At 35.9% G+C, this 23,302-nt stretch overlaps 1 protein-coding gene and 1 non-coding gene across 2 annotated transcripts; both read right to left on the reverse strand.

The window, feature by feature from the left end:
- Positions 1–3,741: 3,741 nt before the first annotated feature.
- On the reverse strand, positions 3,742–3,848 carry LOC137738531 (small nucleolar RNA R71). The gene has a single exon (XR_011068974.1). It is a non-coding gene; the product is annotated as a small nucleolar RNA R71 (small nucleolar RNA).
- A 13,078-nt stretch (positions 3,849–16,926) lies between these two features.
- On the reverse strand, positions 16,927–17,859 carry LOC137736014 (uncharacterized). Its single transcript, XM_068475362.1, has one exon. It carries the CDS (start codon positions 17,857–17,859, stop codon positions 16,927–16,929), a length of 933 nt encoding a protein of 310 aa, XP_068331463.1.
- Between the last annotated feature and the right edge of the window lie 5,443 nt (positions 17,860–23,302).

The following is a 23,302-nucleotide window of genomic DNA, read 5'->3' on the forward strand; positions in this document are numbered from 1 at the left end:
TTGGTCTTCCGCGGACTCTGTTACTATCAGGGGATGGTTTGAATATCTACTGTAATAAAATTGAATTAAAAGAGGAAGCAAGATAACACGAACTCAAAATTAAATCATTTTCCCATGATTTTCAAGGCCTAGAGGTTGATGAATAAAAAACAAAAAGAGAGAGGAATGTTTCTCCTATGGGTCCAATGAGCCGAAGCCCAGGGCCATGAGACCTAGAACTAACTTAAGACCCCTAAACAACTAACGGCTGTTTCATAAACTGTTTCATTTTTTTAGTTTTCGGAATTTTTGTTTCACTTAAAAAAAATAAAAATAAAAATTTAAAGCTGAAGACTCGTTACCTTGGTAACTAGTTCTAGTCACTGTTTTAAAAATCTCTGCTTAGTGCCGCCTAGGTGCTAGGTGATTTGGTCACCGTCCCAATTAATGCTTAAGTGTTTGAAAATGAAGAAATTGTGATTAGACTTACTGAGGCACTTGCCTAGTCTGGCTAAGCATCCACCAGGCCCGCCCAGACCCGTCTAGGCACCCCGTCTAAGTTGCTACTCACTTAGATAGAAAATAGATAACTTTCATTTTGCATTTTATTTTTTCCAATAAATTGTAAGAGACTTGTTGAATACTTAAATGAACACACATTATATGTTTGTTTCCCATGTTTTCATTATGTTCCAAAAACTTATAATATATGTCATTCTATTTTATAGTTTATGATGAGATTATATATATTTTAAGTATAAATAGACACTTATCTCCAATGACGAGCACCATTTGTTTTTTTCTCACTTTCTTTGCTTTTCATGGATCACAATATATTGTTGTCCAAACCTTTAGAAACAGTGCATGTATGTAGTGTATTTCCCTCGACCTTAAATTGTGGACTATAGTCACTAATAAGGATCACTGTAACCATTTAGATGAGCAAGATCAACAAAGTATTTTACCATTGTGAACACATGCTAGCACAACATTAATAGGAACTCATAGCTCACTGTAACCGTCTGGATATTCAAACATTCACTATCAAAAATTACCATTTGTCCGACATACCCAATTTCGTGGGGCAAATGAACTTACACGACGGAAAAAAAAATTGATCAATTAAAAGCGATCAACATTTGAAGTTTTTTCGAAGGCTTTAGGCGACAAAAACAATTTCAATGGACAAAGTAACTGTTAAGTTGATATTTTACGTATATTTTTTAACTCTTTACTCATTATTTAACAACTGGACTGCTGCTACGTGAGATTTGTGCTGGAATTTGGGCCTTATCAAGTTAGTCCAATTTGTGTTTATCAGTTGGCCCATTATAACTAAAAAGTGGCGGCTGGACTTTTCTTACAAGGAAAAGGGTTTTAATTCATTATTGGATGTAGACAAAGAAAGAAAAGAGGAAGCATATACAATTTAAGTTGCTGCATAATTTAAGCATATTTTTCATCTTGGGTAATTGTTATTGTGCGTTATTGTTATTAAATAGATGGGCATTATTTGTGTTAAAAACTAAATTGTGACTGATAAGTTGAGTTTAGGGGATTGTTTCTCATAACAATTACCATGAATTACATAGTTGAGTAGATATATTAGTTATGATTTGTGCAATTTCGTATAATTATCTATTAAGCATAAAGGGTTTCGATTATCTATATATGTGGCTAGATATAACATGGGTTGATAGTTAGAAACACATTTAGTATATTCTGACAGGAAGTATTGATGAATCAAGGGATAATTGCTAGCAACATGGGAATAATTTGATGTTAATATGAAGAATGGAGTTAGATGGGATTGAGAACGAGTAACCTGAAATCCTAGTGTTTCCATGTATTAACCTTTCATAATTCATTCACTTTGTTTCGTGTTTGATCAATCGTTATTTTCAAGCATTTCGTTTGTTTTGCATATTCAAATTTTTCAACGAAGGTCTTGTTTTATTTAATTTTAGTTTAAAGTTAATCGCAAAAGTAAGATTAGGTTAGTTTGATCATTGTTAGAACGACATTCGAATTATCATTATATTACTGAGCCATATACTCACTTGCAATTATTATCTAACTATATAAAGGCGGGTGTAGATCTATGAATAGGAGATGTTGTGCAAGTAAGCTAAGTCAGTCTGGATCTAAACAAAGTAGCTTTCTAACTTAGTGCTTGTGCTAACTCATTATCACAAGAAGTTTTGGGCGCCGCTGTCTTGGATCGAGTTTATTTAATTTAGTTTTGTGATATTTTTATTTATTTTCATTTATTTATTTGTTTACTTTTTTAGGATCATTCTCACTCTTTTTCATTTTTTTTTTCTTGAAGGTGAATGCTTGGTATGCGTTTACGCCCCAAACTCCGGGTTGGTGGAAGAAAAAAAAAACCCCGCGCTTGGTGCGAGAGCAAAATAAAAATAAATACGGAAAACAAATTTCTCTTACAAAAATAGCTCCAAAATCCTAACAGGGTGTACAAAATAGTAAAACTCTTAAATCTCTTGTCTAATACAATCTCAGCTCATCAATCACCTGTCTTGCCAAATGACTCATTTGTAAAATAAAAGGTGAGGGGTGAGCAACAACTACCATCCCTCAATGAGTAGAATATATAATATGTTAGTCAAGCAATGTCGTTTTACACACTCTAGAAAATACAATAATAATATCAAAGCTTTAGCCACGTAGTGCCCTATCATATCATCCATTTATGTGTTCATTATATCTTTCATAAATTGTAACTCACCACGTGACCCTTAATGGTCAGTCTACCCTAATGTCACCGTGTGCAGTTTACATTTATCCCTCGGATTAATGCACACCCTTAAACCCTAGCTCTCCCTGTTTCTCTTATGTATAAAATCTACGTAAACTGCATGCACTGCCTTCTTACATATTTGATGATTACCTATTTTCCCGCACAAGAGGTGTCGACATAAGGTAATAAAAGGCTTTAAAACATTACACCTCTTGCTTAACTCTACCACCTTATGCTAAATCAAGCTTAGTCATTAAGTGAGTTGTCCAAATGCATGAAAGTGTAACCACCAACTGACAAGTAGCTTCGTAGACTTTCCACCTCTAGCTTTAGTGAAGTCAACTTATGCTAAGCTATAAATCTTAGTCATCCAATAGTAAGCATGAATCAAATGCATGCTACATGCATAACATCCAAGATGGTTAAAATATACTAAGCTTTTATAGTTTATTCTAATCTCTAAATAAAATATAAAAATATGGGATCTCACAGTTCATCGGATTGTGTACTACTTGAGTTTGAACCGAAAATTGAGAAAATACTTTGTGAAATCCGCAAGGAACAAAAGGAAAATAGTGAGACAGAAAACTGATAAGAGAACAAGTGAGACAGAAAACCGATAAGAGAAAAAGATGATGTTAGTTCATAATGAAACAATAGGTGACCTTGATATCCAACCATTCCAAAATCACCATCAAGCATTGTTCTCTTTGCTGTCGCCTGAAATTACGAGTTGAAGAATATTCGTTTTGATATGATGCATTCTTTTCGTGGAATGAGTACTGAAGACCCATTGGCTTATATTAGAGATATCTTCAAAATGGTGTCCAACATGGCATTGACAGAAGGAGTCACTGAAGAACTTCTTGATGAAGGTCTTTCGATACACTGTGAAAGACAAAGCGAAGACATGATTGAATTCCTTGAGGCTTGGAACCTTGATGAGTTAAAATGACATTTAGACTAAATTCTTGTAGAAAGTCTTTTTGACTCAGAAGACCTATACATTGAGTGATAATATCATGCAATTCACTCAATAGGTAGATGAGACATTTTTTGAGGCATGGGAGGGATTAAATAATATGAAAATTCAGTGTCCGCACCATAGTTTGCATACTCTTGTTCTCATCCAAATATTTTATAAAGGATTAACAATTTCAAGCAAAGCTATAGTGAACAACTATGCAGGGGGATAAATTAAGAATAAGACGTCAGCTGAATGTCAAGCATTTTTTTTATACTCTAGCACTTAAAATGTAACATCTTGAAGCAAGAGGAAAGCATGTTGGAATTTTTTTAGATTAACGATTCAAATGCTAATGTTTTTACTTCAAAGGCTCAAGTCGATACGATTGCTAGTAAACTTGAAACTTTTCTTTATATGAACAGGAGAGCACCAGTTCAAGAGATTTGTTCCATATGTGCCATTCCTAGTCATGCCACAGTTGTTTGTCCGTATGGAGTTGATTTTCTGGAATTTGTTCAAGAGCAAGCGAACATGGTGAATGCACACAGACAGTCAGGTAATGATCTAGAATGCACATAGACGTTCGAGTAATGATCCATACTCTGATACTTATAACCAAAGATGGAGAAATCACTCTAATATCTCATGAAACAACAATCAGAATGTGCAAAAGCCAACACTGGATTTACAACCTCAAGAGAAGAAGAATAATTTGGAAGATATCATGCTCAACTTGCCGGTGACGTGAACATTCTTTCATTCCATACAAATTAGTTTATGAGTAAAATTGAGACAACTCTTCAGAACCAGGCTACTTTGATAAAAAAATTTGGAGGTTCAAATGGGCTAGCTAGCTTATACATTGACTGTTAGGGAAAAATGTTATTTTCCAAGCCAAATTGTAGTTAATCTAAGAAGCCAAGAGCAAGCAAAAGCAATAACTTTTTTGAAAGGAAAACATGTGAAGGCTGGAGCAAATTTGGTACCAAATTTTGAGGAGGAAGAGGTCCAAGGCCGACCCTGAGAGTAGCTAAAGTAGGCGCCCGCATAAGGCCCCCACTTTGGAGGGGCTCTAATATATATATATATATATATATATATATATATATATATATATATATATATACTCCCTCTTTATCAACCAAAAGAGGGTGAAAAGACAAATTAGTCTTCTATCACACAAAAAAATGATGGGCAATAACGTAATTAAATTTTACTGTTCTTTTTTTTTGAAGCCTCACTTATAGGTGATGTTAAAATACCTCTAATATTAAAAAATAAAAAATAAAATAAAAAAATAAAAAAAACCAAAAACAAAAACCTCCCACTCCCCCCACGTTCTCTCTCCCTCTCTCTCCCCTTCTCATTTTTCTAAAAAAATGTGTTCATACACACAAAGTGTGTATGTCACAACCTGGCCCGAGCCCCCACCACATCCTGAGCTCGACTCCATCGTAGCATGATATTGTCCACTTTAGGCCCCGACCACGCCTTCACGGTTTTGTTTCTGGGAACTCACATGAGAACGTCCCAGTGGGTCACCCATCTTGGGAATACTCTCGCGCGAACTCACTTAACTTTAGAGTTCCAACGAAACCCGAAGCTAGTGAGCTCTCAAAAAGCCTCATGTTAGGTAGAGATGGGAATATACATATAAGGCATATAGGATCCACTCCCATGAGCGATTTGGGATGTTATAATCCACCCCCTTTAGGGGCTCGACGTCCTCGTCGGCACACTTTCGGCCAAGGATTGGCTCTGATACCAAATTGTCACATCTCAGTTCGGGCCCCCACCATATCCCAAGCTCGACTCCACTATAGTACGATATTATCCGCTTTGGGCCCGACCACGCCCTTACAGTTTTGTTTTTGGGAACTCACACGAGAACTTCCTAGTGGGTCACCCATCCTAGGAATGCTCTTGCGTGAACTTGCTTAACTTCGAAGTTCCTACATAACCCGAAGCCAGTGAGCTCCCAAAAGGCCTCGTGCTAGGTAGAGATAGAAATATACATATAAGGCATAGATGATCCACTCCCCTGGGCGATGTGGGATGTTATAGTGTAGGTAAATGCTAGTATATATAAAGTAGAACCTTGATTGTCAACCAAAATCCCATAAAATTATAATTCTATCCCTCTAATCAAACTTGAATAGAAATAAAAAATATTGGCAGTAATGTAAATTCACACATGCCAAATTTTCCTTCTTTTTAAGCCTCCCCAACATGTGACTAATATATCTCTAATATTAAAAAAAAAAAAAAAAAAAAAAATCTCTCTCTCCTCTCTCCCTACTCTCTTGTTCACTCTCACTCTCCTCCTCTCTCCTTCCATTTTAAAAACAAAAATAAGAAGTGTTCACACACACTTTGTGTGTGGGCATATGCTAGTTTAAATATTTGTCATTAGATGCAATCCCTGTAATCCAACCGTCAAATTTTGTAAAATATGAAAAAATTAAATCATATGCAATAATATAATTTTTCACAACAAAAATTTTACTTTTTTCTTTTCTTTTCACGCACATGAAATAAAGGCTCCACGTGCACAAAAATTACTATCCTCTTCACTCTAATATTTTCTCCAACCGTCCCATGCAGTCCCTGTAATTCAACTGTTCATTCATTTACTGACTCAATAAGTAACATTGTAACAATAAACAATAAAAAAATAAAAAAAATATTGAAATTTGGTGTCCTACGTAGGGAGTTTAGCGACTTCTTTTTCAGTCAAATTGGTCTGACTTGCTGGCGACTGGCAGGCGAGCCGTGTAAGCACACGAAATGTATAATATGTAAACTTAATTGTTGGCGACTGCATTATATAAACTTAATTAGTACATTTGCGTAAAAATACATAACCTGTAATATTTAAATAATGTTTGCATATCCTTTTTTTTTTTTTTTTTTTTTTTTTTAACATTAATATTAATGACATTTGATGTAAAAATAGACTTTTCTCATGTATATAGGCGGAAATTTTTTTTTTTCTTATTTTTTTTTTTTATACATATCAATGTACAAAGAGTCAAGAGTCAAATAACTCTATGACACCACATCAAAAACTCGTCAAGGGCCCCCAAATTCTTAGGGTTGGCCCTGAAGAGGTTGAAGAAACTGCATAAGAACAACAACCATTGTCAATTGTCCTACATCCATCAGCCACCACGTGAACCACTACAAAAGCTTTTCCAAAATCTGCCATTGATGTTGCTACCTAAGGCATATGTGCCCTTTATTTCTCTTCCACAACAGTTCAAGAAGAATAAGTTAGAGAAGAAATATATCAAACTCTCAAAGATGTTTAAGAAATTAGAGATTAATATTCTGCTTGCCGATGCTCTAGAGCAGATGTCAAACTATGCCAAATTCATGAAGGACATCATCTGACATCATCTCAAAGAAAATAAAATTTGGCGATCATAAGAAGATTTAGTTGATAGAAGATTGCATTGCAATCCTTCAAAGACAGCTTCCGCTCAAGCAAAAAGATAGACGGAGTTTCAAAATTCCATGCATTAGTGGCACAAATTTATTTGAAAAAGCTTCACATGATTTGGGTTCTAGCATTAACAAGAAACTTAGCCCGCGCGATGCTGCGGGTCTAAAACAATGTTAAACATATAAAATATATTAAAATATATTTACTTCTATATCAAAACATATTTACATCTTTATGATACATGTTTGTACAATATTTTACAACACTCTAAGGCTCATGTATTTAGTTCTAGTGATTCATACTTCCTCAGCAAATCAACCATTTGTTCTTTACCAATGTCCAAGGCCTGTTACGGAGAAGGCAAAATGGAGTTATATATGTCAATGGGGCTACCAACACGTAACATCAATTTAGTTACGATAGTATATTAAATTTAAAAGCTAGAAATTAGAATATAGCTAAATCATGTAGAAAGTCGTAACAATAATAATAATAATTTAGACGACACACATGAAACTGGAGTGGCTTTAATGCATTTATATCGAATTCAAAATAGAAGAAAATTCAATTAGGCTGGAATGGAAAATTTTAAGCTTCTAACATAATAAATTCGCCGGCACATATTGCTCATTTGATATGTGGTATGATAAAACTCTAAAACTTATCGAAGTTTACACAATCATACTTGGCACTCGTCAGTTTTCACCTTTACAAATGCAGAGCAGCACTACATTCCAAAGTTAATTTCAATAGGAAATACTACTCTCCAATGATTTTTCCAATCAAAGGAAAAGAAGTCTCCAATGATTAGGTGATGTGACTCAATCGACAAAGTCAAGCAGAGATTGCCACCTAACTATTCCAAAGCTAAAATTTCAAGTGGAAATCTATATAATGATTTGATGAGATGACTCAAATGTGAGAACCAAGCAGAGAGCACCGAAAAATAAACCTCAGTAATCGAGCAACAAAATCACAAACCAAGGGATGCAGCTATTAGGATGTACTCGTTTATCTTTTAAGAATATGTAACCTACTACCTAAAGCCTATAATGTTACATCACCAACAGTCATAGATAAGAACCAAAATCAGCACCATAATCCAAAACACATGATTTTATCAAGCAAAGAGAGGGAAACATTTTCACCATAACAAAATCAAAGGCCAACAACCAATCAAAATAACACCACACAAACACCAAAAGTTGCACAAATTCCACACAAAAATGTAAACTTGTACGGAAATTACTACGACTTGAACAAAATTCAAGCTACCCATCAACAACTAACAGAACTACCAATATTTCCAACAACGAAAAAACAAAAACAAAAAAAACAAAAAAAATTTAGTAATGGATTAAAACTAACATGTAATATAGAACTTCTGTGCTTTACTTTCTTATTGGTCCAAGGCTCGAGAAAAGTATTTCATGAGCTGCCAAAAAAAAAGTCAAGAAAATGAATATAGTTGTTCTATATCATCCTATTGAAACCATTAAAATAGTTTTTACATTATGTGAAGCAAATTATATGAAAGTAAAATTCAATTGAAATGTCAATTAACGGATGATCTAAATTGTTCATATATTAAATCATCATATAAGCAGAGGACCTTTTTACCACAACTTGATCCACACTGTTAGCAACTGAAACAGTTTGATTCTTTATAAACAAAAGGAAAAGGAAAAGAGAAAAACAATCAGCATTTGAAATCAAACGATCAGATTGAGATACAAAAACTTAATACGTGCTTACCCCCTCCTCTTGACTTTCAACTCCCCCTGCATATTTTAAAAAAAAAATACAGATTAAATTAAATAAAAACAATTCAATAAAACTAATCACAAATTTCATTTGAGTAATCATCAAAATCGAGAGTGTATATAGGTGAATTATGGACAATTTACTATGGCTCAGTCAAGTAAGGACCAATTGTAAAAAGTAACATGAAGTCAAAGTGTAATGAAAAAAAAGAAAAGAAGAGGAAATAAAGATGGTAATATTATCACAAAAACAGCAGCAAGAGACCTTAATTAATTAAGGTGGCTTATTTTAGTGAGCAAAGAATAGCTAACAATTAACAAAGCATGGATTTATTTGAGAAAAAAACACAGGATGAAATAACATTCTCTTTTCAAAAGAATATAAAAATACTACCAGGGATTCAAAAATATTAGTTAACGCAAACAAATAGCAACAAAAGCCATTAGACATAAGGTAAAGTTCCAAAAACTTGATCCAAGAAAAAGAATCATTTACCTCTACGGCTCTAACCATGTGACGGGGAACTTCCTCTTTCCCATTTAAATGGTGGATTGAATACCAAACATGCTTCTTTCCAAAGAGAAGCCTGATGAAGATGAAAAAAAATATAATTCAGATTACATCAAAAGAAGTAATAAGGTGGATAAGAATGGCAAAGCATGAAAATTGAACACCATGAATTACTGACACGATTAAATTTTCTATCTTCAACTCTGTGACTAATTTGATATAGCACAACAATTAACCATTTGAAAGAATTGTGTAAAACATTATTGATTTTCTGAATTTAGTAGACATACAATATCTCTTTGCTTCAGTAGTTGAAAAGAGAAATGGAGAAAGCGTGAATGTGTATATAAAAAGTTGAACCTTATGGGAGACGAAGAAATAACTTTACGGCTAGCAAACTATTAGAAATCCTATTTTCAAACTCACTTACAATATCAACAATGCCAGCATTTGCCTACTCTCTCCCTTTGCGTTAGGATGTATAAGTTTGTCTTAAATAAAACCCTGTAAGAAAGGGAAGGTCGAAGAAAGTTTAGGGAAGTTAAAATGAAAGCTACAATATGCACAAAACGTAACTATTAGTAATAATAACCAATGTAATCAAACATAAATAAAATGGTATGCTACAATTTTATCCTTTTTCATACAATTCTGAGGTTTGAGTCTTATGAAATGGCAAGTTTGATACAAATTACTAATGAGGGAATGGATAGTTTTATTCTCTTTCATAAAAGTCACATTCAAAACTAAAATTCAATGCCAAAAACCAATACCACCATGATTCAAAGAACCTCAATCTACTATCTTTAACAATTGAAACTATATTGCTTGATGTTAAATCTTTAGTCTTAATTTGAAGACTGAAAATAAAATACTTTGAAGCTACATTGATTAGTATTAAGCTTAGCCTCAAATATTCTAATGGCTCCTTTTTATAAAGAGATTATCATCAAAGCATTGCTGCTCAACACCCAAATCATCAAATGTGAGACAAAACAAATTCTAATGTTTAAAAGGAATTCCACAAAATAAATAATGCCTTTATCAAATCTTTAATTCATTATAGCAAAACCCAAAAATCTAGAAGTTTTAATAACCTTACATGACCACTCATGAGCAAGGTCAAGGCAGCAAAATCCAACAAACCCAAAATATTCAAATAAATCCCACACAAAAAAATCCATTTGAAAAAACCTACAAACAAAATAATTCACTACTTTTTCATACGAATTTGAATGGAGCTATAGAACATACCAATTTGAAGCGAGAAACCTCGGTGAAAATAGTCGAGGAAGCCATGTCGATCTCAAGAAGCAGAGAAAATTAGGGATTTTTTCCTAGCTCCAAATCATCCTTGGACGCCGTTACTCTTTTCAAACAAAAAACAACCAAATTGGGGATTTTTTCAGTAAAGAAAAAAGAGAAAATTAAAAGAATGATCCTTTAATGTACACATGCATTAAAGATGTATTGCTCCGATAAAGATAATGAAGAAGATTGATCCTTTAATGTTAAGCTTACTGCTTGTCGAAGATCTCCTTAAGAATTCTTCCACCAACTTTAACCATATAAGAAAATATGGTTGGACAGAGTTTCATAAGAAAAATAAGTCAGGAAAGTGAATTTGTAAGGAGCTCAAAGGCATTCGATTTGGTCATTTACATATAGCAATAGCAAAAAATACAAAAAACTATACCATCTCGCTTTGATCATCTCCTACAGGTTCTGAAAGACCACTTGGTTCGCTAGGTGGCCAGGCACAATGAGAATCTGGAACTGGTGGAGGGCATGGAACGATCTTCTTCCCTTTCCCTGCTGCAGATAAACATCAAAACCCACAACCAAGTTCACTAAAAATGCACAGAAAAAATACAACTACCAAACTCACAAATTTAATCGAAGTACTCTACAAAATCTAGAAGAAAAAAAAAATACTAAATCTCAGATAAAAATATCAAAAAAACCCATAAGTTTAATGACGGATCCTCCAAAAATCTGAAATTTAGACGAAATTTTTTACAAAAGTATGAAAAATTATTAACATTCAATTATATTAAATCACAATGGGGAATTAATTTGGTTTGTTTTAATTAGAGTATGAAAAATTTACTAAAATTCAATTGTGCAAATTTACACTTCTAAACACATAATATTCAAATAAAGAAAAATTTGAATAAAAAGGTACTGACATTTCAACGCCCATAGCTTGGATAAAATGGAATTCTCAGAAATTCATGGAAAATCCTTAATGAAATACTTCCAAAAGACGAAAAGCATATAATTTTAAACAGAAAAAAAGTACGAAAAGTGCCTTAACAAATCGATAAAGCTGGATGATCACAGCATCTTCTCTTTCCTTTATCCTCATACTCTCTAGCCGTGTTCATGCCTGTACAATGCTCAAACACAACCTAAATTAATTCAAAGGAAATATGCACAACCCCAGCGAAATTAATGAATTCAAATAATTATTCGCTTCCTCTGCACAACTCAAATTAATTCGAAGCTTTTTCATACCTCAGGGAAGAGCACCGTCTCTCAATTTGGGTTGTGCAGATTGGTAAAAGTGATTGGGGAGGAATAGCATAAGAGTCCACTGTCTCTCAAGCTCTTCCCTCTGAAGAACGGTAAGAGAAACTCACATTTACCATTCCACCTATTCCCATTAAAAAAATTAAAATTAAAATTTTGAAGAAAAAACTCAACAGAAAATCACTAATTTGTTCAATAAATTTGGAATCCTTTGTTATTTTGCTGAAGAAAAAAAGGTGGAAACTTTACCTGAGGAACTGAAAGAAGTTGTGATGCGAGCAAGGCAGATGGTGCTGGAGAAACTATGGAGGGAAAAAAATCAGAACCGATAGGATTGAATAAATCAGTCGGAAAACTCAGGATGTGATCAACCTGTCGTTGCCGAGTTGTATCCACACAAAAACCAAACAAATTAATCCCAAAACCCGAACATTCCAAATCCCAAATCCCAATCTCAAAAACAAACAATCATACAAAAAAATCGTCAATTAGATTCGATGGCATACCATTTCCTCAAGATCGGTTGGAGACCAGAAAACCATACATTTTATGGGCTTGAAATTATATTCGAACCGACACCAGATGCATTGGTTTTCAACGATAAGGCGAAAAGCAAAAGCAGAGAAAGAAGAGATGAGTAAAGTGACACGCGTCCCGCTCAACACGCATCACTCTGCTAAGCATGCCAGGTGATAGAATCATTACTGTAGAAAGAAGTCTCGTGAAGAGCCACTTGTGTTTCTGAGGCAGGAGTCGAGAGACATCTATTGGACGCAGAGGGCCAAAACCGTCATTTTACTGTGTAAAAGACCAAAAAAGCAAGATTTGAAGAGCAACTGAAGGGTAAAATTGGAAGAACACTGACGAATGAACAGTAAAAAGGACACAAAGGGAATTAATTGATAAGTTAGGCGTTTAGTATATATATAATTTATTATCTTTATCTGTTGCTAAGAATATTGGAATATGTGAGATTCAAACTACTACTGTTTCTTTGCAGATAACAGGTAGATCAATTGCATATCCAGAGGGAATAATCAAAGATGTGTTAATGAAGGTTGAAAACCTAATTTCTCCAGGATGTTTCTTGGTATTGGATATGGAAGAAGATTTTGAAACAGTTGATTTTGGGTTGACCCTTTCTTATCATATCAAGAACTTTAATTGATGTGGAACAAAGGATTTTGACATTGAGAATTGGAAAAGAATAACCAACATTCAAAATATTCGTGGCTGAAATTTTCCAAGAGAAGAGGAAGATTGTTTTCGAGTTGATCTAATTGATACAACGATTTCAAAAAAAGAAAAAAAATGAAGTTGAGAAGCCCAATGATCCTATGGAAGCTGCACTAGTTCATCCTGCTACTTTCCAAAGGAGCATGATGAGTATTTTTTTTGACATGGTGGAGCATTATATTGAGGTATTCATGGATGATGACTTCTCAGTTTTTGTCTCATCGTTTGATTCTTGTTTAGATAATTTAGCATTGGTTTTGCAAAGATTTGAAGAAACCAATTTAGTTTTAAATTGGGAAAAGTGTCATTTTATGGTGCAAGAAGGGATTTTTATAGGACATCAAGTTTTTGTCAAAGGCATCGAGATTATAAGGCGAAAATTGAGACAATTCCAAGTTTCCGCCACCTACTTCCATCAAAAGGGTTCGAAGTTTCCCTGGTCATGTTGGTTTTTATCATTGTTTTATTACGAATCTCTAAAAAATTACAAAATCATTGTGTAACTTGTTCCTTAAAGATCCTGAATTTGTATTCAATTCACCATGTTTTCAGGCGTTCAACACGTTGAAAGTTAAGCTCCCAGCAACCTTTATGATAGTTACACTGGATTGGAATTACCTTTTGAGATTATGTATGACACAAGTGACTATACTATTGGAGCGATTTTTGGTCACCAAAGGAACAAGCTATTGCATGTGATGTATTACGCTAGTTGAACTCTCAATGACACACAATTGAATTATGCCACTACTAATAAAAAGCTTCTAGCCATTGTCTTTGCTTTAGACAAATTATGTTCTTATCTCATTGGTTCAAAGATAATTGTTTGCATCAATCATTCAGCTTTGAAGTATTTATTATCCAAGAAATATGTAAAGCCTAGGTTGATTCGATGGGTGTTGTTGCTACAAGAGTTTGATTTAGAGATACAGTATAAAATGGGGTCTAAAAATGTGGTGGAAGGTCATCTTTCTTGACTAGTGCATCATTGAGGCAACAATGACAGAAACATTTCCTAATGTGCAGCTCTTACTATTAAATCTTTAGTCACTCATTGGTATGCAGATTATGTCAATAATTTAGTTAGTGATATCATGCCTCTTGATTTGACTTGGCAATAGAAGAAACGATTCATTTCCTTAGTCAGACATTACTATTGGGATGAGCCTTATTTGTGGAAGCATTGTCCAAACCAATGTATAAGAAGGTATGCGCTTGACAACGACATGGAGAAAATCTTGTGACATTGTCATTCTAACACAATTCAATTTTTATATCACATCAAGTAGAGCATAATAGTAGTGCCTGCATCAATAAGCTGCAAAGTATGCGTTGTGCCATTTATAATTAATAGTAATGTTGTACAATTGATTATAGTTTAATAAAGAACAAGCAGAAGTAAAAACTACCCAACAATTTAGGAAGTCAGCACTACTGCCATGCTTATTCGTCCTTCTCAACATACGCCTTGCACTTGCTAAGATCTGAGGGGGTGCGTAACAAAGTGAGTCGGTCATAATCACTTGTCAAGTAAAATCATTTTGACCATACCAACCCCCATTTTGTAAAACATAAATAGTTGGAAAACTACATAATAGTATTTACTACTATAATAGTAAACGAAATTCACAATCAAATCATTAATCAAAATCATTCAGTCAAAGTTCAAGAATCATACCTTTACTCAATCAATCATACTAGCATCTACTACCCAAGCATAGCGCGTAGGGAAACTGAATAAAACTTTCAGATAGCTCAATATTATGTCTGAAAGGGAGTGGGATCGCGAACCTTCAGCACTTTGTCAACCTCTCCTCGAAAGCCACTGGAATTGCTTGTTGATTTGGGCTTTTTCTTGGAAGCCTTGATTTCGCCTTCTATTTTCGCACCACCTTCAGGCTTTTTCCTTTTCTTCTTCTCAACTTTGGAAACTTCACTTAATGCTTTTGAGTTCATTGGCATTATGGTATCCTTAGCATTAACCCAGATTGGGTTGGGGATGGGATAATTAGAGCTGGTTCACAATGGCATCTCTCCCATGCTATCTACTTCTTTCGGGAGCGATGAGCCATTTCCAACTCCGGTGTTCGATTGGAATTTCTCAGAACTCCCTGTCAATTAGTTGGGGACGACACTGGCCGATGCCCCCTATGTCATTATTACAACAAAGATCAGCAGCAGGCATGTTGGGAACTCTGGCTCTGGTGGTGTTCCCCTCCCAGTTTCCATCAACGACAAGGACATCTTTGTACCAATCCTTTTCTTGGTCGATCAGATCAGTGATATTAGAGATTTGACCGAGATTGGAAGAAGTAGCGGGTATCGGCACTTCTCCTCGGTGTGTAAAGCATGCAAAGTTGATAATGATACGAATGGAGGTAAGAGTGAGGTTGCAAAGACTGACGGTGTGGCAGATTAGAATCTCTTTCAGCAAAGGGGATAAAGGAAATTTTAGCAACAAATCCAGATACCAGGGATGGATTCTGGTGCAAGGATGGTTGGGATCGGAGATAGGTCTCCTACCAGATCTTACACTTGTTTAGCGAGTGGCCGCGGCCACTTAAAAAGGCTTTTTCTTCTTCCTTATTACGAACCTTAACCATGGGAGAATCGAAGTAGGAATCGTAATTAGCGCGGGGAGCATAGGTATGATTCCTTTCACGTGGGGAGCAAAGGTATGATTCCTTGCTGCCTAGCTAAGCATAGCGCGTAGGAAAACTGAATAACACCTTTACTCAATCAATCATTACTCGTATAATAGCTCAATATTATGCATACTCTGATTTCTCTCTTCTTAAATTTATAAGTTCAAATTTTCACACTTTATATATTGAATGAATGTCAATATATGAAGTGTCGTCAAATTTGTAAGTTCAAATTTTCACACTTTGCTAACTGGGAGTTCATGACCTGCCCTAGTAATGTCAATCTCTTAGACCCTGAACAGGCATTAAGGTTTGGCGCATCTACTTCTGAAATCCGCAGTTAGGGGTCGTCAATGGGTGCCAATGGATACTCCATATGTTGCTATTATCAACATCACCAGTACAAACACACTCACCACCACAATTAACACATATCTACATTTAAATAGACCTCCATCTAACTAAATGGGTGCCCATTGACCATCCTTATTCGCAGTACTTTCTTGTGCTGATGCTCTCATTTGGACTGACGAGGGACCTCATCATTTTTGCCAAAAAAACAAAAGAAGACGAACCTCATCAATGTCCAAGTGCAATGATCCAGGAGATCATAGAGATGTATTGCATGTATTTCTTCTTCGTTAACATATGTACTTGTGATGCTGGTTTGTTGGGGCGCGCATTTAATTAATTAAAGCTCTAAACAATATTGTAAGAGGTTAGCAAGACTTGTCTTTTCTTTAAGTTCAACTTATTGCTTGTCATTGTTGTCATTAACACTAAACTTGGTCATGTCATTTGGAAACAGACAATATCTCATGATTTACTCCCCAATACAATCTCTCTCTCTCTCTCTCTCTCTCTCTCTCTCTCTCTCTGTGCACATTAATTGGTTTGATGAAGAACTTCTTTTAGCTTTGAGACATCACTTATCACAAGATTATAGCATGCAACAGGAGCAACCTTTTACAAGTTCTGGCGAACTTATCAACCTTTGTAATATAGAAGCTTTACCATCCTGCCTTGGTTTAATTGACACAAAGTAGTACACCTGCATGCTTATATTATCATGACCTGCAACTTGCTGCCCTTAATTCGAAATTTCTCCATTATTATTATTGAATGGAGATCCGGTACTAAATGTCGAAGGAACCATCACTGAAGAGGAAACCTTGAACCTCTTACTCCTCGAACCCTCCTCACCATCATCACCAAGGTTAATCCGACTACCCATCTGATTATCTGGACTATCCATCCACCCCATAATTTGGTCCATGATACTCCCTTCCCCAATTTCAGACCCTTCATAATCCACCCCTACTTGCCGTAACCCGTGGGCCCACTCGGCGCTGCAGTCCGAAATACTAGAGTTCTCCCAAGAGGAAGGCTCGGTACTAGTACTACTGTCTCCATTATTATGGGGCACTATGATGCTAGGCTGCACCACTTTCTCTATATTCTTCATATCAATTAAGGGGTTTACTGTGTTTTGGTATTGGTATTTCCTAAAGTGGAAAATACTTGCAAAAGTAAAGTGGTCACTCACCCTGCTTTTTGAGGACTTGTTATGATCACTACTCCTAGCCATGATACTTTGGAGGTTCTTGCTTAACTTGGCCTTCAAGGAAGAGAAGCTAAGCCCTGCACCACCATGGCGGCCATCGGACCCCGACACAAAGCCCCCATTGGAAGCACTAGAGACCAATGGACTTGAATTAGGTTTTGTGGCTGGAGAGGGGGGCGCAAAGTTGGTGCGGGCGTTTTCGCCACGCAATGCTCTAGCAGCTTCATCATAAGCTCTTGCTGCTTCTTCAGGTGTGTCATAAGTGCCTAACCATAGCCTCACACGTTGGGATGAGTCCTTGATCTCTGCTACCCATCTTCCTGATGGTCTTTGCCTAACCCCAACAAACCTCCGGAGTGCAGTTTTAGTGCTTGATGGTGATTTCGTCAGCATGTTTTTGTTGGTGGTGCTGGTGCTGGCGGCAATAGTGGTTTTTGTGAGTGCTTGAGGTCCTGCCATTCACAGTACAAGTATTATATCTAGGGTTTCTAGCTTAGAGCTAGGTTATTGTATGGTAATTGAGCTTTGATTAAGGGTTTTTTTTTTCTTTTTTTTCTTTTTTTTTTTCTTTCTAGCTTTGCATGTGAAAAACACATGGAGTTGAGTTGTAATCATTTGGCCCTATTTATAAGGTTGCTCTAAGAATTGATGAATATTGCTTACAATATAAGCATCTACCCATCTCTATTATTTTATTTGTTTTGGCCTTCATCTCCTACACAATATTTTATTCTTAACCGTGTGCATGATTTGCTTCCATGCCTTAGCTTGGCTTAAGAAGTCTGACATCGGCTAGCTAGCTGATAAGCACTCCATCAATATTCTTAACCCTAGCTAGCCTTAATTGCTTTTGACGAGTCTAGACTCTGCATTTGTGTGTTTATGCTTAAAAACTAATTCTACGTTGTAATTACGGATTGTCGTGAATTATGTCATCATGAAGATGTAGTATATCGAATTTACATGTTAATTAAAATAGTGTTCTTGATTTTGGATAATATAAGAGTATTGTGTATTAATTTGAGTGATCTTTACATGTACATCAAAATATCATGTGGTGTACTAGATATATTTTATAATGTCTCAGTATGTATAAGAAATTATTGATGCATTAGAACATCTCTATTGCTATGTCTAAATGAGGAGCTACTGCCACTTTTAGCACTCTTTGTCACTGTTCATGCTCGAATGAGAATGAGGAGAGAAAGTCGAGTGTACCAATATCATACCAGAGTTGCTAGATTTTTTTGGACGTTTACGCATGTTCTTACAACTTGAAGTAGGGGACTGTAACATCTCACATCGATCAACGGATAGGGGGTGATGTTCCTACTCCCCTCCCTATAGCACGAGGGATTTTGGGAACTTACTGGCTTCGGATTCTATTGGAACTCCGAAGTTAAGCGAGTTCGGGCGAGAGCATTACTAGGATGGATGATCCACTGGGAAGTTCTCGCGTAAGTTTCCATAAACAAAACCGTGAGGGAATGGTAAGCCCAAAGCGGACAATATCGTGCTATCGCGGAGCGGGACTGGGATATGACATAATGGTATTAGAGCCACTTTGCCGTGTGATGCGACTGTGCCGACGAGGACGTCGGACCCCTAAGGGGGGGGTGGACTGTAATATCCCACATCGACCAACGGAAAGGGGGTGATGTGCCTTATATGCACATGCTCCCCTCCCTATAGCATGAAGTCTTTTGGGAACTCACTGGCTTCGGATTCCATCGAAACTCTGAAGTTAAGCGAGTTTGGGTGAGAGCATTCCTAAGATGGGTGACCCACTGAGAAGTTCTCGTGTGAGTTACCATAAATAAAACCATGAGGGAATGGTAAACCCAAAACGGACAATATCGTGCTACGGCGGAGCCGGTCTGGGATGTGACAGGAACTCCCATCTAGCTCCCAAATAAATTCTTTGGATTCCCATTTTTCTGTCCGGAGGTTCAAGGGAGAGCTAAAACCAATTACTTTAGCTCGCCAAATGTAGTTTATCGTATTGGAGATGCATGCTGATATAAATTGGCCAACAATAAGCTTTGAAAATGTGGCTTAATCAGAGCTTGCTCGACTCAGAGAAATCAAATAATACGTAGAGTATCGGACAGAAGAAAAGGCGGTCCGAGCTTGTCAGTTTGCAAATGAAGAACGGATATTGAACGTTTGATTGGAATTTTTTAAATCCGGCTGGTTCAGTTTAAAAGCTTTAAATATACTGGATGATTAGTGATGACGCAAAGGCTAACGATCGGATTTTAGTATTTGGAGACTTGATCATACAATGATTGTGGGCACCACGATTTCCATACTTCGTCCTTTCTGCTGTTTGTATTTTCCTGGCCAAATTACCCTTCATATTAGACCTATTTATCCCTTCGATTTGGGACCATTGATTTGTTTTGCAGTGAGATTAGTGAGTTAATTACACCTAATTATTGTCTTAATCATGAATCCATGGCCCTTGGATGGTTGGGATTACGACTATAGTCGTTTAAGTGCGGCCAAAGATTCCTATTATTTCATTCCTTGTTAGAGAGTGAGGTTGTGAACTTGTCAACTAGCTCACCATGCAATTTTTTTTTTATTTTTAAGAAAACTAATAAAAAGAGTTTAAAAATTTTGAGTTTTAACGATAAGGACAAAATAAATGGTAAAGTAAATAGAACCAAGATTGACTTTTTAGTGTAAAAAATGTGATTTTTTGTTAAAATAAACAGTACTGAGAGTTTTTCGTTAAAGTTTTTTCTTTTTTTTTTTCCTCATGCAACATGCAAGAATGACACGTGGTATATGCCAAATTGGACAAAGAATCCAAGGCATGAGATGGTTTTGATTGGGAGGCTAAACTTGTGGTAGTTATGAAATCTTTTGACTGTGTTTAAGCGAACATGTTTCCTTTTAGGTTAACTGGCTTGGAAGACGAAGGATCATTAGAGTACTTCTAATTAATCAGCCAATTAATTAGGGATTGTCTGTTAATTAATGTTGTGGAGCAGATTGAATCATTCACAATTTTGCGTGTAGATGTTATCAATACAAGACTTGGTCACTCTCTGGACTGTAAGCAATGGAGTTTAGTTAATCTTCAACTTGACTGCTCTTGCTTCTTTCTCAGTACGTACTACACAACAGTTTTCTTTGTATTTGTGAAAATGACAACCACACCAATGGAAAATTTGGCTGCGAAGTAAAGCTCCCAAGGTATAAAGTTATGCCTGTACTTACTCAGCCAATTTAGGGACAATGGCATCATGATGGGTACTGGTGAGAGTGATTTATATAATCGTAGTAATATCTCACAAACACTGCATGCCTGAGAATTCCGCAATGTCGGTTAAGAACATTTACTATAGCCAGCTTGTGAAATGGTGGTTAAGAACATTTACTTTAGCTTGTGATGATATCTTGTGTTCAATTCTCTTTCTTTCGATACCGCTTCTTTAAATAGTAATAGGCTAGTAGTAGTTAATAAAAATATAGACCACTTCTACAAGTTATAGTTAACTACAAGCTTGTTTGATAACTATTTAGTTATTGGTTTTTTGTTTAATTCTTGTATCAGTGACGCAGGGGAAATTCAATAGAAGAGAAAAGATATATATGAAAGAGTGGAAGAAAGGGCACAAGTGGGGATTAAGTTGAAGAACGTACAAGGAAATAACACAAAATAAATACTACAATTCAAAAATTATTTTAAGTTGTTTTTATTTCACGATTTTGTTTTAAATCATTGTTCTTCTTCCCCTCTCTCCCCTCACTCTTCTCCATCTCTCTCTTTCTTCATATACTTTATCCACATCTCAAACACAAAAACTAAAAATTATATTCTAATAACCAAATGGTTTTCAAATCGGCCCTATATTTGTCAAACCCGAGTTCGCCATTTCTAAGGTGCGGACCGCACTTTGCCGACCTTGTGTGGACCGCATGTGGTCCACTAGATCAAATTTGAACGACTGAAAACCAATCCATCCAAATGAGCTTACGATGAAACCGGGTCATAAATGAACCGTCACTAAATGAAAATGGTTCCCGACAAAAATTTGAATTTTTTTTTATTTAAACTCTTCCCCTCCACGACAACAAAAGTAACCTTCTTAAATTTGTGTTCTCCTCCCAAACTCTCTATCTCCAGCGAGCGCTCAAAGTTTCTTCCCATTCTAAACCTCGTGGTAGTTGTAATATGTGCTTTCTTTGCTGGCCTCACTGCACTTCCAGACAGTAGTTAAGAAAATCAAGGGAGTATAGTCCAAGGGTGTCCAGTCGGTTCCACAGAAAGGACGTGTTTTTCGCTTCATTTGAGTTGGGTTCAGAGTCCTTGCACAATAACTGATGTCATATTTGATTCCCCATAGTCAATTTCAAATTTGGTGAGTTTTGAAAATGAAACTTTAGAATTTCATTTTGTTATTTTTGTTAATTATGATTAATTAAGTTAGTTTTAAGGTTAATTATGCATATTGCTTGATGATAGTAGTTGAAATTGATGGATATATGTGAAATTTTGGGAAATTTGGGTGCGTTGTGAATTATGAAGCGTTGTTAACAGGTTGTGTGGAGGCTCCATCGTTCACTATTGTTTTGGTAAAGTCGTAGATTTGAGTTGAGATTGAAAAGTTGATGGAATATTGTTAATCTTATGATTTGAGTTAGTATTGCTTAAGTAATAATGCTCTGTTCACTGTAGATGTATAGCTATGAAACTTTGTTGACATGTTGTCTTAAAGGTATATATTGTTGAATTTGTTTTTGTTAAGGGTATACCTTGGTGAATGTTTATATTGTTATGTGTACAAGATATGACAACCCATGGTATTCAACTAGCAATTAAAGAAGAAGAGTCTTATAGGGGAAGGGTTAACAACCCATCCCAAGCCCCCCATGTGCAAGGATTGATAAGGGAGAAGTTTAATGAGGCACAACTTTGCCTTTAGGGCATCCTGCTTTGGCCACCTTCAACGTGTTGATGAATTGGCCTTTAGTGGGCAGAGTTGTCACTCTATAGAGTGGCAAATCAAAAGGTTAAAGACCTGGAAAAACTGACTTATTTAATAAGTTATATTGTGCCGGTTCACAGAGCAGGACTTCTGCCTCATTACTGGGCTATGATGTGATGAACATTATGACTTAGAGGTTCAGCTAGAAAGGATTAGGTTGCTAAGGGAGTATTTTAAGGTTGGTAGGTGAAAGTAGGAAGCAGAGGAAAGAAAAGGGCAGAGGCAAAGCCAAGGCCGCCCACAAGAAAATCACCAAAATAATATTAATTTGTGATGTGCGGGGAGCTTGAAAGGGCCTTTATGGAGTGCAAGAACAAGAATGATGCCTTCAAGTTAGGTCCAGTATACTTTGTCGAGGTTGTGCTGATTGGGGCAAAGTCTTTTGACTTGAGACACCACAGTTGTCTTGTGAGTATATCTTTGATAATTTGACAACGTAACAAATTTCACGCCTCATCTTGGCCATTTTCGTAGTTTTGTTGGGACCATTGATCTATTCATAGAGACATGTGAGTGTACAATAAGGGATCTCTAACCTTTCATAGTGGAAGGAGAATACTTTGAGATACAATTTAGAAGTCTTTGGTCAAAGCACATGAACATGATTTAGGAACTATGTTCCAAATCATACTCACTGGAATCATACAGAGAAGTATAAATTAGATAGTTGACATGAAATAAAATGTCAACTAAACTCTATGGTCAAGAGTATCGAATTAGATAAGAACCGTATTGCATTGTTGTTGTAACTGAACAAGTTCTCCAACCACTTCTACTTAGCTTAGGTAGCCATGACTTACTGCTAAGTGACACTCATGGTTTCTGAAAGCCCTAAAGATTAGCAATTGAAAGTTAGTTTTAGTTCACGATCGATTAGTAAAAGTTACAATCGCATTTACAAT

The sequence above is a fragment of the Pyrus communis genome, chromosome 6 (genome assembly GCF_963583255.1).
Source record: "Pyrus communis chromosome 6, drPyrComm1.1, whole genome shotgun sequence".
NCBI lineage: Eukaryota > Viridiplantae > Streptophyta > Magnoliopsida > Rosales > Rosaceae > Pyrus > Pyrus communis.

Excerpts from the sequence above, each read along its gene's own strand:
- LOC137736014 (XM_068475362.1), bottom strand. The coding sequence starts at position 17,859 with ATGGCAGGACCTCAAGCACTCACAAAAACCACTATTGCCGCCAGCACC.